Source organism: Dendrobates tinctorius, unplaced genomic scaffold (genome assembly GCF_039654945.1).
Source record: "Dendrobates tinctorius isolate UK_male_01 unplaced genomic scaffold, ASM3965494v1 ptg000057l, whole genome shotgun sequence".
NCBI classification, from domain to species: domain Eukaryota; kingdom Metazoa; phylum Chordata; class Amphibia; order Anura; family Dendrobatidae; genus Dendrobates; species Dendrobates tinctorius.
In genome coordinates this window covers 360,324-379,109 of record NW_027361725.1, presented here as the reverse complement: position 1 = coordinate 379,109, position 18,786 = coordinate 360,324, and the positions used below count along the sequence as shown (strand labels likewise).

Genomic DNA, 18,786 nt, shown 5'->3' with positions numbered 1-18,786 from the left:
CCTGCAGCCGACCAACATCTACGAGGGGGAACCCTGCAGCCGACCAACATCTACGAGGGGGAACCCTGCAGCCGACCAACATCTACGAGGGGGACCCCTGCAGCCGACCAACATCTACGAGGGGGACCCTTGCAGTCGGCCATCATCTACGAGAGGGACCCTTGCAGCCGACCATCATCTACGAGGGGGAACCCTGCAGTCTGCTGTCATCTATGAGGGGGAACCCTGCAGTCGGCCATCATCTACGAGGGGGAACCCTGCAGTCGGCCATCATCTACGAGGGGGACCCCTGCAGTCGGCTGTCATCTACGAGAGGGACCCCTGCAGTCGGCCATCATCTACGAGGGGGACCCCTGCAGTCTGCTGTCATCTACGAGGGGGACCCCTGCAGTCTGCTGTCATCTATGAGGGGGAGGTTCTCTTTCGCTGTTTGCAGCCCCTCGCCCTGGACTATACATCATTGATCACACAGCAGCTGCTGAGCATTACTAAACAGGACGAGGATAATCATTGGTGATGGTGAGGAATAAGAACTGAAGAGATGCCAAAGTACAGCGCAGCCATCACACAATGCAACCTGACAACAGAGAACAGTAGAGCGCAGGAGTCCCAGTTACCTGCACCGCCCAGAAGACATTGCGGAGCTCCTTCCCCAGCACCGGCCCGCTGCCTGCCGCCCTCCTGGCACTGAGCTGCGCCCGCCGGCCGGTGCTGCTGTACTTGCCCAACATCAGCCCCAGCAGCAGCGCCACAAACAGCACGGTCACCACCTTCTGCATCCTGACATGACAACCAGGCACCAACATGCCGGCTCCACCCCACTGCGGGCAGCACTGTCACTTCCGCATCAATCACTTCCGCCCTGTCACCATCACCACAGAGAGGAGGGAGAATGTGACGTATACGCACGTAAAGAGCGTTACCATAGAGACGGCGGCAGCTGACCAGACATATCAGGCTTGTCTGTCCCTCGTGTGGCTGTGGGAGGACCTCAGAGTTACCTACGTATAGTAATTAGCTCCGTGACCGCGTGTAGTGTGTACGTGCCCAGACCTTCCCCTATAAGAGCTGCAGCCAATAACGCCGCACTTTAGGGACCAAAGGAACTGCCGGAAGGTGCGGCCGGCGACGTAAACCACACCCTCTGCTGCACGTCGTGTGTTATGGAACAGTAGGAGGCGAGGGCTGGTGTCAGTAAAGATGGAGGAGGTCGCGAGAGACCGGGAGCAGAGCAGCCTGGTGAGGAGATCGCGCACGTAGTGGGGCCATGGGCGGTGTTACTGCAGCAGCTTGGGGCGTGTATGTGGGGGATGGGAGACATGTATGTGACAGGAGACATGTGAAAGACTCACTGACACAAAAAGGACTTAAAAAATCCTCCAAGAATATACTAGAATCACTGAAAAAGGCAGAGATATTTACCTGCCTAGGCCTCACAGCAATTGCACTATCAGGGTGCAGTGGACCCAAATAATTATGGAAACAACACAGGTGCAGATCCTAATGCACAAAACTGCCTTTTTTTCAGTGATTCCTTACATGTGACAGGACAGATAAAAGACATGTACGTTAAGGGGTGAATGGTGACATAAATGGGTTGGGATGGTTACGAGATGTGTCAAGACATAATGTGTATGTAATGGTGGGAGATGTGTGATAGAAAGGAGGACATGTATGTAACAGGGCTGGAGGTGCTGCAGGAGTCACAAATGTCATAGATATGAAATGTGTGGGGCTCTCTATGTGACAGGACGGGAGACACGGGTGTGGGTCAGGAGACCTCTGTGTGACAGGACGGGGGACACGGGTGTGGGTCAGGAGACCTCTGTGTGACAGGACGGGAGACACGGGTGTGGGTCAGGAGACCTCTGTGTGACAGGACGGGGGACACGGGTGTGGGTCAGGAGACCTCTGTGTGACAGGACGGGAGACACGGGTGTGGGTCAGGAGACCTCTGTGTGACAGGACGGGAGACACGGGTGTGGGTCAGGAGACCTCTGTGTGACAGGACGGGAGACACGGGTGTGGGTCAGGAGACCTCTGTGTGACAGGACGGGAGACACGGGTGTGGGTCAGGAGACCTCTGTGTGACAGGACGGGAGACACGGGTGTGGGTCAGGAGACCTCTGTGTGACAGGACGGGAGACACGGGTGTGGGTCAGGAGACCTCTGTGTGACAGGACGGGAGACACGGGTGTGGGTCAGGAGACCTCTGTGTGACAGGACGGGAGACACGGGTGTGGGTCAGGAGACCTCTGTGTGACAGGACGGGAGACACGGGTGTGGGTCAGGAGACCTCTGTGTGACAGGACGGGAGACACGGGTGTGGGTCAGGAGACCTCTGTGTGACAGGACGGGAGACACGGGTGTGGGTCAGGAGACCTCTGTGTGACAGGACGGCAGACACGGGTGTGGGTCAGGAGACCTCTGTGTGACAGGACGGCAGACACGGGTGTGGGTCAGGAGACCTCTGTGTGACAGGACGGCAGACACGGGTGTGAGTCAGGAGACACGTATGTGTTATATACTCCTGCCCTGTAGCTTCTCTGTATCTGGACATTGCTATCACTTCTGTGCAGTGGATTATAGGTTGCTGTTTTCTTATCCCTTTCTGTGTTTAGTCCCTTATAGACTGAACATCCCTCCTAAAAGCCTCTAAACACGGCTTATCGCTATGCACCTGGTTGCTACATGCTGTCATGGACCAGCCATGGTCTGAGTGCTACATGCGGCTTCACTACATGCTCCCCCCAACTCGGCTTTTTTTTTTTTTTTTTTTTTGAGACCCTGGCACATTTCTGATACCACAGTGCATGTCCGTGCTAATCTGTGCTTTGTCAGACACCAGACTAGTTATGTTAGTACATAGTTGCAGTATGTGAAGTCGATGTATAATGTGCCCCCCTGTCATCCTGCTTTTAGAGTTGGCATTAATGTTTCCTGTTGACCATTCTTCTCCTTGGTGCTCTGCAGACAATGGGATGTTATGTTTGGCTGCTCAGTTTATTTATATAGTAAACATTTCTTTGCTGAGCTTACTATGGTGCCCCAAATCTATCTGATTGATCTGCACAAAAGCAGGAATTGGTCTGCTGCTTTTTTGATGTTTTTTTTTTTTTTTCCTCTTTCCCCACAGGCAAAACATACTCTCTCTGCAGTAAGGAACTTGCTTAAGAAAGCAGGTTTTGCTTAATTTTTGTTGCTTTTTGCTGCTTTTGTGACTTAGTCCATTTGTCTATTGTGCATCCTGATAAAGTTTAGTGCATAAAAAAAATTTTCATCAGGTTTCAATGGGTGAAAAACGCTGAAAGTAACATGCTGCATTTTGCCAAAAACAAAGGTATTGCACAAAATACCGAGGACAAATAAAACAAGGTGTGTGCATGAGGTTTCTGAAATCTCATAAACTTTGCTGGTACTGTAAAACACAGCTAAAAATTTGCATTTAGAACTCCTCTAAAAACACAACATGTGAACATGGCCTTAAGCTTGTGGGTACACCCATACTTTTGGTAGACCCTGGCAAAGGGCATCATAACAAATTTCTAGGCATTTTGTAAAAATTATTGCTATTCTTGCCTCATTCATGACTTAAAGGGGTTTTCCAGTTTCTGAAACCCCTTTCCGAGCTGCATTTGGTTTAAAAAAAAAAAAAAAAAAAAAAAAAAAAAAAATTTTTTTTTTTTTTTTTTTTTTGTAACCCACTATGCTTTACTCTCCTACCACAGATCCAGTGCTGAGTCTTTGCTGCTGCTTGCAGTGTCTTTTCTCTGCAGCTCTGATGTCATATTGACAGCACTGCAGCCGATTAGTGAGCTCAACGGCTCTGCTCTAGATGATGGCGCAAGGCAATCAGAACTGGTGGGCTCATTGATTGGCATCAACACTGCAGATGTGACATCAGTGCCGCAGACAATAAGGGTATGTGCACACGTTGCGGATTGTGCTGTGGTTTTTTCTGCTTGAATTTTGCTAAATCCGCAGGTGAAGTGACCTGCGTTTTAGCTGCGGCTTTAGTTCAGATTTTGTGCGGATGACACCTGCAGATTCCTATAATGGGGCAGGTGTCAAAACGCTGCAGAACCACACAAAAGAATTGACATGCTGCAGATGAAAATCCGCAGAAAATCTGCAGCATTGTGTTCAGGGTTTTTGTTTTACACAGGCTAAAATGGTACTGTACACCGCAGCAGAATCTGCAACGTGTGCACAGACCCTTACAGACACCGTAAGAAGAAGCAGCGAGTCTGTGCTGGATCTAGGGAGGGTGAGTAAAGTTTTAAAAAAAAAAAAAAAAAAAAAAAAAAAAAAAAAACAACAACAAAAAAACACTAACAGGAGGACAAGCGTTTTGCGAAATTCAAGGTCAGAAACTGTACATTAAGATATTACTACAGTTTACCCTGCAAAAAAAAATAGCCCACAGTGAGCTTCATTGATGGAAACATAAACTCATGGGTCTCGGGATATGGCGACACAGATCGTGTTTTAAAAAAATAGACTTTTTTTTTTTTTTACTAAAACCTACAAGAAAATGCTAAAAAGATTTTAGGCAGGCATGGTTTGGAAAGTGGATATGCAAATTGCCTCTTCAGAGAAAGAGGACTTGCACTCTATAGCGCCACCAGTTGGTAGTAGTGATCCTACAAGTCACAATCAACCCTTTAGCAAGTCTTGTAATATGACTTAGGATAAAAGCCAAATCAGAAGCTCAATTTGCAGACACGGTGTTTTGTGCTATTGGCTCTCGTCAGTGCAAATTATGAGAACTGGTTTGTCTAGGTGAGAGGCTCTTGACCATCTGTTTCCCTTGCCCCTTTATTTTGATCTGCTTCCTTTCCTGGAATTCTGACATCGGGCTGTGACCTGACTACTCCTTTGCCTTATCCCTTAGTTTATGACAAGTCCTCTTGACTACCCAAGCCTCTCATGGCTTGTCTGTGAGTAGTGAATAGTCACTTTGTTTTTTTTTGTTTTTTTTCGTTACTACAAAGTAAAAATGAAGCCGGAGTTGCAATAGAATTTCAGGGGTTTTCCATTCCACTTCAGATTTTTTTTAAAAACACAGCTCGCGCTGCAAGAAAAACAAAGCTGTCCTAAGTCAAGTCAATGAAAGGGGTTAACATACAATGTACAAAACTGTCTTCCTCTGTATCTGATGAGCAGCTTTTGCTGCAGGTACATTACCAATTAAATTAGTACCTGGTACAAAGCAGCATTTCAGGCGTCTGCACGGAAACATTAGCTCTTTGACAGAGAAACAGATGTCCATACGTATGAACACCCGATGCAGGGTATTAATGTCTTCCGATTATAGTGACGCTGCAAGGAAAAATCACTTTATTACTCTTGAGATATTGCACAGACTGGATTTTGTATTGGAGTCTGTAGATGTAAGGCTCTGCACAAATATATGTAATGTCTTTCATTTATAAAAAAGGGTTGCCTGGTACTTTTATATTGATGAACAATGCTTAGAATAGGTCATCAATACCAGACTGGCATTGGTGGGGGCATTCCTGTCACTCAGTTGTTCCATGTGTCTACAGATGCCCGAGGTGATCAAATGTGAAGCTACACAGTTCCTTCAGTTGTATGATGGCCGTGGGTACTGCACTGCCTATCCCTATTCAAATTAATCTGCAGTACAACGTTGCAGCCACTGTGCAGTGGATGGAGCTGTGCTGTTCTGCGCTGCAACTGATCACAATTGGTGAGTTCCCCAGTCTCTGGCCATGAATTATTGAATCTATTTACTTTTTTGACTTTTTTTTTTTTTTACCTATTTTTTTACCTTTTGCACCTTTTATTCTGGACTTTTTTTCTTACTGTGGTTAGCTTTTAAAGAAAACGCATTATTTCTCTAGTCACCTTCCACAACAGCCACCTTGGAGGTTGTCTCCCCGCCCTAATGGGGGACAGGAAACACAAAGAGGTTAAATAGCCCTCCCCTTCCTGCTACTTCAGTGTTTTTCCTGTCCCCTATCGGAGCATGAAGAGGATACAAGGGGCTGCCGTGGCCAGCAAGCGGAGCCTGTATTTACCTTACAGCTGGGCAGCCAAGGTCGGGGGGTTCGCCTCTCCTCCAAGCGCTGCTCCCATCTCCGTCAATGTGACTCGGGATGTCTACCGCCCCTCCCGCTCACTCCGGGGTAAAGTGGGGCGGTATGGTGCCTGCCAGGGTCCTCCAGCAGCTCCCCGGCTTCTTTCTCCCCAAACGCTGCAGTACGGCCGCGCACGTCTGAGGGGGCGGGATCGACCGGAAGTGACGCTCTTCCAGTTTGCGTCCACCGGCATTCCTTTACTGGGAAACACGCATTGGCACCCGGGAAATTGGATGTATGGCGGCAGGGGTCGGGCGATGGTTCCTCCCCAGAGACAGGGGGAAGGAGGAGCAACAGTTAACCGAACGCAGCAACACCCATATAAGGGTGCCACGGCTCCAGCTAAGCGCAGTTTGTCTGTGGTGTGTGCCGGCATGGATGGGGAGAAGCCCTCGACTGCATCTGCAGAGCCCAGCGTTCCCCCTCCTACAGTGAGTAGCAGGGCCGGTCCTTTGTCTGTCAGATTGGTGGCATGGGTCTGAGTAAGCCTTCTCCTCTTACAGGAAGACAAGGCCTCTGCCCCAAGAAATCCACGCAAGTGTGGTATATGTGGTGCCAGGTTTCCTTCTGATTATAAGAAGTTATGCCAACCCTGTACGCAGAATATACTGCGCACCGAGCAACCCTCCCTGTTTGACAGCATAAAGACTCTCTTTAGGCAGGAGGTTCAGACCTCCATGGCAGCCCAGACCCTGGTGACCCAGGGCCCTTCCCCAAAAAAGAGGAAAAGGGCGCCTACGGAAGCCGACTCAGGTTCGGGGGAAGTCTGTTCCTCAGGATCAGAGGATATTTGGGAAAATGAGGGCTCCGGCTCCACCTCCACCTCCAAACATGGCACAAAAAATATTTCTCCTCTGAGGATATGGAGGAGTTGGTCTCCATGGTGAGAAATACCATGGGGGTGGAGGAGGAGGAGGAGGTCAAGCTCTCAGTCCAGGATGAGATGTTTGGGGAGTTAAAACCCAGGGGTAGAAAGGGTTTCCCGATTCACGAAGTTATACAGGATGTGATAGCTCAGGAGTGGTCCTCACCCGAGAAGGCACTCGGTGTGCCCTCTGAGCTAAAAAATCGCTTTCCCCTGCAAGGTGACAATTCTATATGGGAGATCCCTAAAATAGACGTTCAAGTCTCTAAAGTTGCTAAGAAAACGTCCCTTCCCTTTGAGGATTCCTCCCAGTTGAAGGGGGTCCGATGGATTGCAAAATAGAAAGACACCTTAAAAAAAAAATCCTGGGAAGCTTCTACGAACCTGCTCAAACAGAATATTGCATCAACTTGTGTAGCCAGATCTTTGTTCTTCAGGCTACGTACATTGGAGGACCACCTCTCGGGGTACCCCTAGAGGAAATTTTAGACTCCCTTTCAATCCTCCAGAAGGCAACAGGTTATTTAGCCGATGCTTCAGGAGAAACGGTACAGGTAGCAGCGAGGTCCCTAGTCCTGTCAAATTTGGCTAGGAGAGCTTTGTGGCTGAAGTCATGGGGTGGTGACATCACCTCCAAAACAAAACACTGTACCATCCCCTTCCAGGGGCATAACGTGTTAGGGCCTGTCTTGGATGACATCCTTGAAAAGGCTTCTGACAAACAAATCACTGCCGGAGCAGAAAGCCACCAAAAGGCTTTTTTTTTTTTTTTTTTTTTTTTTTTTTTTTTTTTTTTCCCCAATCCCTCAAGGGAGCAGACCTCTCAGAAGGTGTTCAGAGGGAAAGGCAAGACAGGACGATGGAGCTACCCGAAAGGGGGTAAAGGGAGAAACATCCTGGTGCCCCAGCAGCAACAGTCCCCGGAGAAACAGTGACTCCCAGGTCAGGGGTCGACTCATTCAGTTTTTAGCCCAATGGCAGGCCACAACTTTGAACCAGTGGATCCTGCATACTATACAGTTTGGGCTAAAACTGGAGTTCAAGCACCCCTCCCATGCCTTAAGAATCACCCCGCCACGGTCCCCAGGCCTCCAAAAGTTTCTGTTTCTTCAAATAGAAGATCTATTACGGGAAAGTGATCTCGTATGTACCCCCACAAGAGGTTGGCAGAGGACACTACTCCTGCCTGTTCCTGATAAAGAAACCCTCAGGAAAGCACAGGCTTATTATAAATCTGAAACCCCTGAATCGCTTCATCAATTACCGGAGGTTCCAGATGGAGTCAGTGAAATCGGCAATCCCTCTTATTGGATGGAGCTGGCAGATGGCTACAATAGATGTAAGGGACGCTTACTACCACGTCCCCATTCATCCAGATCACAGAAGGTTCCTGAGGTTCGCGATTTCCCACGACTAAGGCATCAGCCATCTCCAGTTCAACGCACTACCATTTGGCATATCTCCGGCACCAAGGGTATTTACGAAAATCATGAAGGAAGCAGTCCTTTCTGTTTGTCATCAGGGGATATGTATTGTGCCATATCTAGACGATCTCCTGATCGTCGCTCCATCGGTACCCAGGCTGAATCAGGACGTATCGAAAACTCTACAGATACTCGAATTCCTAGGGTGTATACCGAATCTCCAGACGTCGGCCCTCTATCCATCCCCAATGAGAAAATTCCTGGGGATCCTCTTAGACTCGGAGAAGAGGACGTCCTTTCTCCCCGAGGATCGTCAAGCAGATCTTCGTCAGAGAATACTCCAGTTCAGAAAACAAAGGGCATCGACACTGAGGGACGCCATGTCTATCCTGGGTTCCCTGACATCGTGCATTCAGGCGATATCCTTGGAGCAAGCACATACGCCAGTCCTCCAGTCATACGTCCTGGTAAACGCAAGGAAGTATCCAAACAACCTATCAAAACGGATTCCACTTCCAGGACACGTAAAATCGGCCCTCTTGTGGTGGCTGGATTACCGAAACTTGAGACAAGGGATAAGCTGGGATCAGCTTCCTCTGAAAATACTATGTACCGATGCCAGTCTGAGAGGTTGGGGAGCCATGGTGGGGGATTCGTACTTCCAGGGACGGTGGCCCCAGGACATAAGATCCATATCCTCGAACCTAAGGGAATTGACAGGAGTGGAAGAGTCACTGAAAGCCGCGTCTCCCCTTATCAGGAACCATAACGTTCGAATATACTCCGAAAATGTGACCACGGTGGCATACCTCAGACACCAAGGGGGCACGAAGTACGCCAGTCTAAAGAAGGTGACGACAAAGATCTTCCTCTGGGCAGAGAAGGACCTGTTATCTATTTCCGTGGTAGACCTGAAGGGGTCAGAAAACACCCGAGCGGACTTCCTAAGCAGGTAAGACGTCCATCCGGGAGACTGGTGTCTGAACCAGGAGGTCTTCCAGCCTCTCGCCTCGAGATGGGGAAACCCAGAAGTCGACCTATTTGCAAGTGTGCAAAATGCAAAGACATCAGCTTATTTCTCCCTCAGTCCCACGTACGGAGCCCGGGGGACTGATGCATTCGCTCATCCATGGGTCTTCAGACTGGCTTACGCCTTTCCCCCAATTCCTATGCTGGCAAGAACGTTGCAGAAGATCAGAGCAGACAGGGTCACGACAATCCTGGTGGCGGCTCCTATGTGGCCGGGACGAAGCTGGTACAGCGCCCTGTTGGACATGGCCCAGGGAGGTCCCTTGCTTCTACCCCAAAAGACCAGCCTCCTTTTCCACGGCCCCTTACTGCACCCAAACCCCAGCAAGTTATGTCTAGCGGCTTGGTTGTTGAGGCCAACATTCTAAAAGCCAAAGGGCTATCGGATGAATTAATCAGAACCCTTCAAAAAAGTAGGAAGCCGGTAACGAATGCCTTTTACGGCAAAATATGGGATAAATTTTCATCCTGGTGCTTTCTGGGGGCCCCTGACCCCGCCCATCCCAGTATTGCCCAGGTACTAGATTTCCTACAAAAAGGGGTTAGATCTGGGACTTCAAGCACATTAAGAGTATAGGTATTTGCCCTTAGCTCTTTTTTTCGACCAGGACCTAGCCAAACACCGCTGGGTCAAGTGATTCATGACTGCAGCAGGCAGAATTCGCCCTTCGCTCCCTAGTCGGGTTCCCCCCTGGGATCTTAACTTAGTACTTAACAGCCTAACACAAGCCCCTGTCAGAAATCCCATTAAAAATTCTCACACTCAAAACAGTGTTTCTTGTAGCAATCACCACGGCTAGACGGGTGGAGGAGCTACAGGCCCTATCGGTACAGGAACCATACCTCCTACTCAACTCGCACAGTATAGTACTGCGCCTAGACCCCTCCTTTATGCCCAAAGTGGTCTCAGACTTTCATAGAGGTCAGGATATCGTGTTGCCCTCATTTTGCCCAAATTCTTCTAACACGAAGGTAGAAAAATTTCATACTTTGGATGTCCGCAGAGTGGTTCTCCACTACCTTGAATCAAATTGATAAGAATCTGTTCCTTCAATATTCAGGGCGGAATAAAGGGAAGAAAGCGGCAAAAAACACGATAGCGGGTTGGATCAAGCAGTCCATCTCCCTGGTGTATTCTTCAAGAGATCTCTCCTCCCGAGTCACTAAAAGCCCACTCTACCCGATCAGTCGCTACATCCTGGGCAGCAAGAGGGAACGTGCCTTCGGAGCAGATTTGCAGAGCCGCTACCTGGTCCTCTGTACACACCTTTACCAGACACTATAGACCTGAATTTCAATAGGGATCTGACGTTTGGCAGACGCGTCCTGCAAGCCGTAGTCCCTCCCTAAGAAATTAGCGTTGGTATAACTCAAAGGTGGCTGTCATGGAAGGTGACTAGAGAAAGTAGAATTAGACTTACCGGTAATTCGGTTTCTAGGAACCTTCCACGACAGCACTAATTTCCCTCCCTATGTTTACCGAATGATTCCTGCTCTACTGGCAGTAACTATTCCTGCTAGTATGTTCAGAAAAAACACTGAGGTAGCAGGAAGGGGAGGGCTATTTAACCTCTTTTTTTGTTTTTCCTGTCCCCCATTAGGGTGGGGAGACAACCTCCAAGGTGGCTGTTGTGGAAGGTTCCTAGAAACCGAATTACCGGTAAGTCTAATTCTACTTTTATATGGATAATTCAAATTAATGGTGAGTTCAAGAGAAGCAAATATATCCGTAATGGAGGTTGTGTTTTATATGCCTTATTAGAGGCATCAACCTGGAAAGGAGGCTAGCTAACTTCAGAAGCTGGACCTTCTGTCTATGCTACCTGTTGTCACATTGTGACTAGAGATTGGATAGGCAGTGGGCTTAAAGTGGATGGTCATTTCTCAGACAACCCCTTCTAATATTTCTCCTTAGTTAAATAATGTGTATTCTCCCCTCCGGTACCTTTCTGGCTTTGTTACCGCTGGCTCTCCCTAGACTTGCGTGACATTATTGTGAGGCTAGTCACTACTTACGGATATGCGTGGGGGGGGGGGGGGCTGGCTGTCAGGAGGTTACATCCTAAAAAGAGGTGTGAGGCAAAGGCATAGTCTGGTAACAGTCCTGGGTCAGAATTTCAAGAAGGTAGTGGATCAAGACAGAGGCTAGGCAAACAGACTATCAAAGGCAAATCCAAGGTTGTTCAGCAAATATGAAAATACTAGAAGTCAAAGCACAGAGCAATCATGAACTGAGCAGAGCTACAACTGGCAGATACAGGTGCATCTCACAAAATTAGAATATCATAAAGTTAATTTTATTTCAGCTCTTCAATACAAAAAAAGTGAAACTTGTATATTATAGCATCATTACAAGTAGAGTGTGTTTCACATGTTTATTTTCTGTTAATGTTTGATTATGGCTTACAGCCAGTGAAAACCCTAAAGTCATTATCTCGGTAAATTAGAATACTTCATAACACCAGCTTGAAAAGTTATTTTCAAATCCGAAATGTTGGCCTACTGAAATGTATATTCAGTAAATGCACTCAATACTTGGTCGGGGCCTCTTTTGTATGAATTACTGAATCAATGTGGCATGGAGGCAATCAGCCTGTGGCACTGCTGAGGTGTTTTGGAAGCCCAGGTTGCTTTGATGGCAGCCTTCAGCTCATCTGCATTGTTGGGTCTGGTGCCTCTCATCATCCTCTTGAAAATACCCCATAGATTATCTGAGGCTAACCCCTTTCTGCAATATGACGTACTATTCCATCCATGTGCCCTGGGACTTAATTCCCATGGACTGGATAGTATGTCATACGTGATAAGTGGCGCTCACAGGGCGGAACGCCGCTGATCGCAGCCGCGTGTCAGCGGACTATCACAGCTGACACCATGTGCCAGGAGCGGACACGGACCGCTCCTGGTGCATTAACCCCCGGCACACTGCCATCAAACATGATCGCAGTGTACCGGGGGCATAGGCAAGAATCGTGCAGGGAGGGGGCTCCCTGAGACTCTCAGAGCAACGCGATGTGCTCGCGTTGCGCTGAGGGCCTCCTCCCTGCAGACCTCTGGATCCAATATGGCTGTGGGGGCCTTCAGGGTCCTGCAGGGAGGCGGTTGAGCAGGCGCTGAGAGCCTCCTGCACTGCAACTGCAGTGATCAGCGATCTGACACTATACAGTGATGTCCCCACCTGGGACAATATAACAGTTAAAAAAAAAGTGTAAAAATAATTTTTAAAATCCTAAATTAAAAAAATTCCCTAATTCTTTTTTTTTTTTTTTTGTAAATAAAAAAAAATACACCTTTAGTATTGCTGCGTCCGTAACGACCCGCCCTCTAAAACTGTCCCACTAGTTAACCCCTTTAATGAACCCCTTCAAAAAAAGGGCAAAAAACAATGCTTTATCATTTTCTTCCAATCAAAAAGTGGAATAACTCGATCAAAAAGATGGATATAAATAAACATGGTACCGCTGAAAACATCTTGTCCCGCAAAAAACGAGCTGCTGTACAGGGTCATCAGCAAAAAAAATGGTTATAACTCGCAGAATAAAGCGATGCAAAAATAATTTTTTTTTTTGTATAAAAGCGCCAAAACATAAAAAAAATATAAATGTTGTTCCGCTGTAATCGTACTGACCCGAAGAATAAAACCACTTTATCAATTTTGCCACACGCGGAACGGTGTAAACGCGCGCCCTCCCCTCCAAAGAAATTCATGAAATGCTGGGTTTTGTTCATTCTGCGTCCCAAACATCGGAATAAAAAGCGATCAAAAAATGTCACGTGCCTGAATATGGTACCAATGAAAACGGCAACTCGTCTTGCAAAAAATAAGACCTCATGTGACTCAGTGGGTCAAAATATGTAAACATTATAGCTCTCAAAATGTGGTGATGCACAAACTATTTTTACATTAAAAAGAGTCTTAGTGTGTGACAGCTGCCAAACATAAAAACCCACCATAAATAGTAAATCAACCCCCCCCCCCTCCTTATCACCCCCATAGTTAGGGATAAATAATAAAGTAAAAAAAGTGTTTATTTCCATTTTCCCCTTAGGGTTGGGGCTAGGGTTAGGGGTGTGTTGGGGTTAGGGCTGAAACTAGGGTTGGAGGTGTGTTGGGGTTAGGGTTGGAGTTAGAATTGGGTGGGGGGGTTTCCACAGTCTAGGCACATCAGGGGCTCTCTAAATGCGATATGGCGTCAAGCCAATTCTGCATCAAAAAAGTCAAACGGCAACTTCCCTTCTGAGCTCTGCCATGCACCCAAACAGTGGTTTTCCCCCTCATATGGGCTATCAGCCTACTCAGGACAATAACTTTTGCAGTCCAATTCTGTTATCCTTGGTAAAATAAAAAAAAATTGGAGGTGAAGTACCATAATTTTTTTGTGAGAAAGTTAACTGTTCATATTTTTTGTTAAACATTCAAAAAATTCCTGTGAAGCACCTGAAGGGTTAATAAACTTCTTGTGTGGTCTTGAGGGGTGCAGTTTTTAGAAAATACCCAAAAGTGACACCATTCTATCATATAGACCCCTCAAAGTGTCTTCAAATGTGATGTGGTCCCCAGAAAAAAATGGTATTATAAAAATGAGACATCGATGGTCAACTTTTAACCCTTATAACTTCCACAAAAAAAAAAAAAATTTTGGTTCCAAAATTGTGCTGATGTTAACATGTGGGAAATGTTGTTAATTATTTTGTGTGCCATATCTCTGATTTAAGGGCATAAAAATTCAAAGTTGGAAAATTGCCATGTCATCTGCTGGTGTGGGTCCACTGTGTTTTATCAAGACCAAAGTCAGCGCAGCCGTCTACTAGGAAATTTTGGAGCACTGCATGCTTTCCTCTGTCGACAAGCTTTTTGGACATGGGCATTTCATTTTCCATCAGGACTTGGCACCTGACCACACTGCCAAAAGTACCAATACCTGGTTTAAAAACAACAGTATCACCGTACTTGATTGACCTGCAAACTCGCCTTACCTTAAGACCTTTATCCCCAAGGGTGGTTTGCATGTTAATGAACGGGCCAACTTTTACAATTCTGACCACCGTCACTTTGAGGTAATACAGTGCCCATGGAACTTTTCAACCTTTTCCCACATATCATGCTTCAAACACAAAGATACCAAATGTAAATTTTTGGTGAAGGATCAGCAACAAGTGGAACACAATTGTGAAGTTGAACGAAATTAATTGGTTATTCTAAATTTTGAGGAAATGCAAAAACTGAAAAGTGGGGTGTGCAATATTATTCGGCCCCTTTACTTTCAGTGCAGCAAACTCACTCCAGAAGTTCATTGTGGATCTCTGAATGTTCTAACGTTGTCATAAATGACTAATGATGATAAATATAATCCACCTGTGTGTAATCAAGTCTCTGTATAAAAGCACCTGCTCTGTGATAGTCTCAGGGTTTTCTTTGAAGCACAGAGAGCATAATGAAGACCAAGGAACACAACAGGCAGGTCCGTGATACTGTTGTGGAGAAGTTTAAAGCTGAATTTGGATACAAAATGATTTCCAAAACTTTAAACATCCCAAGGAGCACTGTGCAAGCTATCATATTTAAATGGAAGGACTATCATACCACTGCAAATCTACCAATACCCGGCCGTCCCTCTAAACTTTCATCTCAAACAAGGAGAAGACTGATCAGAGATGCAGCCAAGAGGCCCATGATCGCTCTGCATGAACTGCAGATATCTACAGCTGAGGGGCAGTCTGTCCATAGGACCACAATCAGACATACACTGCACAAATCTGGCCTTTATGGAAGAGTGGCAAGAAGAAAGCCATTTCTCCAAGATATCCATAAAAAGTGTTTAAAATTTGCATCATGCCACCTGGGAGACACACCCAACATGTGGAAGAAGGTGCTGTGGTCAGATGAAACCAAAATCGAACTTTTTGGGAACACCATCCCCATTGTCAAACTTGGTGGCAGCATCATGGTCTGGGCCTGCTTTTCTTCAGCAGGGACAGGGAAGATGGTTAAAATTGATGGCAAGATGGACTGAGCGAAATACAGGATCATTCTTGAAGAAAACCTGTTGAAGTCTGCAAAAGACCTGAGACTGGGATGGAGATGTTTCTTCCAACATGATAATGATCCCAAACATGAAGCAAAATCTACAATGGAATGGTTCACAAATAAACGTATCCAGGTGTTAGAATGGCCAAGTCAAAGTCCAGACCTGAATCCAATCAAGAATCTGTGGAAAGAGCTGAAAACTGCTGTTCACAAACGATCTCCATCCAACCTCACAGCTCGAGCTGTTAGCCAAGGAAGAATGGGCAAGAACTTCAGTTTCTCGATGTATAAAACTGATAGAGACATACCCCAAGCGGCTTGCAGCTGTAATCGCAGCAAGAGGTGACGCAGCAAATTAAGTTAAAGGGGCCGAATAATATTGCATGCCCCACTTCTCAGTTTTTGAATTTCCACAAATTTAAAATAACCAATAAATTTCGTTCAACTTCACAGTTGTGTTCCACTTGATTCTTCACCAAAAATTTACATTTGGTATCTTTGTTTGAAGCATGATATGTGGGAAAAGGTTGAAAAGTTCCATGGGGCCGAATACTTTCGCAAGGCACTGTATTACCTCACAAAGGGACGGTGGTCAGAATTGTAAAACTTGGCCCGTTCAGGTCAGGCGAGTTTGCTGGCCAATCAAGCACTGTGATACTGTTTTTAAACCAGGTATTGGTACTTTTGGCAGTGTGGTCAGGTGCCAAGTCCTGCTGGAAAATGAAATGCCTATGTCCAAAAAGCTTGTCGACAGAGGAAAGCATGGAGTGCTCTAAAATTTCCTGGTAGATGGCTGCGCTGACTTTGGTCTTGATAAAATATAGTGGACTTTCACCAGCAGATGACATGGCTCCCCAAACTATCATTGATTGTGCATACTTCACATTAGACCTAGGAAATCAAGATCCCAGAGTCTGGAGCAAGAGTGGAGAGGCGCACAATCCAAGCTGCTTGAAGTCATGTGACGTTTCCACAATCAGTGATGGTTTGGGGAGCCATGTCATATGCTGGTGTAGGTACACTGTGTTTTATCAAGACCAAAGTCAGCGCAGACGTCTACCAGGAAATTTTAGAGCACTTCATGCTTCCCTCTGCCGACAAGCTTTTTGTAGATGGAAATTTCTTTCTCCAGCAGGACTTGGCACGTGTCCACACTGCCAAAAGTACCAATACCTGGTTTAAAAACAGTATCACTGCGCTTGATTGGCCAGCAAACTCGCCTGACCTTAACCACATAGAGAATCCATGGGGTATTGTCAAGAGGCAGATGACACCAGACCCAACAACAAACGAGCTGTTCACATTTGATTTGGTTCTGTCTATTTCAGTTTTGTGTGGTCAGCCAGCCCTTGCTGGGGCTGTGCTGAATTTCCATCCTTATGTTACTCTTTGTGCCAGTTTTGTTTTTGTCCCTTATTAGATTGGCCTCTCTTTGCTCTGTTTTATTTGGACTCCTCCCATGACAGCACCATGAGAGAGGGGATCTGCCCTTCAGGAACAGGAAACCTACAGACAAAAAGGGCGGCACCTCTCCCATGCATCAGTTGGTTTCCTGTTCCTGAGGGGACGGGATCCTACAGATGGAAATCCTAATGGATCCCAGGTCGGCCGACACAGGTAGCGGGGGGGGGGGGGGGGGGGGGGGTGTGTCTCCTACCTTCCTACCTCAGGCAGGTGCGTAGCTCCTGGAGACTGCCACGGTGGTCCTTTTTGGGCTGCATGGCAGTGGCGTTCGCAGCAGGGAGCGGAGTCCGGAGGATGTCTGCCTCTATGGAGAAGAAGCTGCCGCCGGTAAGTATAGCCCCTGGGGTCTCCCTGCTGTCTCCCTTCTCCAGTGGTGCGATGGCAGGGGTCAGTGTTGGCAGCACAGCCGAGTGGCGTCCGGGACCCGGAGGTGCTGCAGGATGATGCCTGGGCGTCCCGCGTTGCTCCCTGATACACAGGAAGTGTCTGCGGGGCCGGCGGTGATGTCGGGGGCGGAGCCGCGGGCACTTCCGGGTCAGTGGCACCACTGCGCAGGTGCGAAGAAACCAAGATAGCGGCGCCCATCGGAACAAGCGCCTGGTAAGCGCCGACTCACCTGGCAATGGCTGTGCCAGCTGGGGGGGGACGCGGCATGTCTGCTGACCGGAGGAAGGGTATTTAAGCAGGGCCCAAGGGGGGTTCCATGCTTCTGGCCACATTATTGCATGCAATGATGGAGAGCGAACAAGAAGCGCAGCAGCGACAACCATCGCCTCCGCCCTTAGAGGAACATCAGCACGTCATGCAGAAATCACGGGACAGTAAGGAGCGTGCCAAACAGAGTGACCAACCCAGCCGTAAGGGCTCCTCCAGACAGATGGGAGAATCGGCTGAGAGAAACCCCCCTCATACTCTGGTACCTATTTGCTGTACTGGTACGTAGATCACTTGATTTTTCACTCAGTGACGGAGCTTCCCCCTATGTTTTTATTTTCAGGGGAAGAAGTCCACGGGTAAGGCAAAACACCGGGAATAAGATCTCTGTGGATGCCCACTACCAGATTCATGCCCAAAAAAGTTATGTCCCCCATGTATCCAACAGATGGTGGCGGAGGAATCGTTTAATATCGCTGCAAGCCTTAGACAGTCAGGGCAGAAATGAGAGAAACCCTAAAATCCCTGTCCCAAGCGGGGAGCTCAAAGGTTATGGACCCTTTGGATTCGGACTCCTCGGTGGAATGGAGGAGAAATAAGGACTCCTCTGATTCATCCTCCTCGGAGGAAGAGGACTCTGGTTGGTTCTGGCTGTCCCTAGACTGGGTTGACAAGCTGGTAAAGGCGGTGAGGGGAACAGTGGAGGTAAAGGAGCCCAAACCACAGTTATCTATGCAGGTTGTCATGTTTGGGGGGCTGGATCAGAAAAAGCGAAGGGTCTTCCCTTTAAACGAAAAAGATTCAAGAACTAATTCGTAGGGAATGGAAGAAACCAGAAAAGAGGGATTCGTTACCACCAGCCCTCAAACGCAGATACCCCTTTGATAATCCGGCAGTTAATACTTGGGGCAAAGCCCCTAAATTGGATGCGGCAGTCGCCAAGGCATCAAAAAGAGCCTCACTACCCCTTAAGGACATGGGGACCCTTAAAGACCCCCTAGACAGGAAGGCAGATACCTTCCTTAAAGGAACCTGGAAGATGGCAGCTGGTTCCCTAAGACCAGCAGTAGCGTCAACATGCACAGCCAGGTCCATGATGGGGTGGTTAGACCAACTGGAGTCTCAATTAAAACAGGGGTTCCCTACCAGGGGGGCTCAGCCTTCCTATCGGATGCCTCAGTGGATGCCATTAGAATGGCAGCTAGAGCAGCAGGACTT

The 18,786-nt window shown here is 47.5% G+C and overlaps 2 protein-coding genes across 5 annotated transcripts in view; one reads left to right on the top strand and one right to left on the bottom strand.

Annotated features, from left to right (window-relative positions):
• TMEM62 (transmembrane protein 62) overlaps window positions 1-947 on the bottom strand; it is a 69,034-nt gene extending 68,087 nt beyond the window's left edge. Inside the window, exon 1 of one of the 2 annotated variants that reach the window (XM_073577636.1) lies at window positions 924-947. In XM_073577636.1, the coding sequence (XP_073433737.1) occupies window positions 924-926 (3 nt within the window). In that variant the 5' untranslated portion in view covers window positions 927-947. Of the gene's footprint in view, window positions 1-617; window positions 893-923 lie in introns of those variants that run through there. The other variant, XM_073577635.1, reaches the window with a different exon arrangement.
• Window positions 948-990: 43 nt separating this feature from the next.
• The window catches only part of UBR1 (ubiquitin protein ligase E3 component n-recognin 1), a 361,652-nt gene continuing 343,856 nt past the window's right edge, over window positions 991-18,786 (top strand). For 2 of the 3 annotated variants that reach the window (XM_073577632.1, XM_073577631.1), the window contains exon 1: window positions 997-1,239. In XM_073577632.1, coding sequence (XP_073433733.1) covers window positions 1,201-1,239 — 39 coding nt within the window. In that variant the 5' untranslated portion in view covers window positions 997-1,200. Of the gene's footprint in view, window positions 1,240-18,786 lie in introns of all 3 variants that reach the window. The other variant, XM_073577633.1, reaches the window with a different exon arrangement.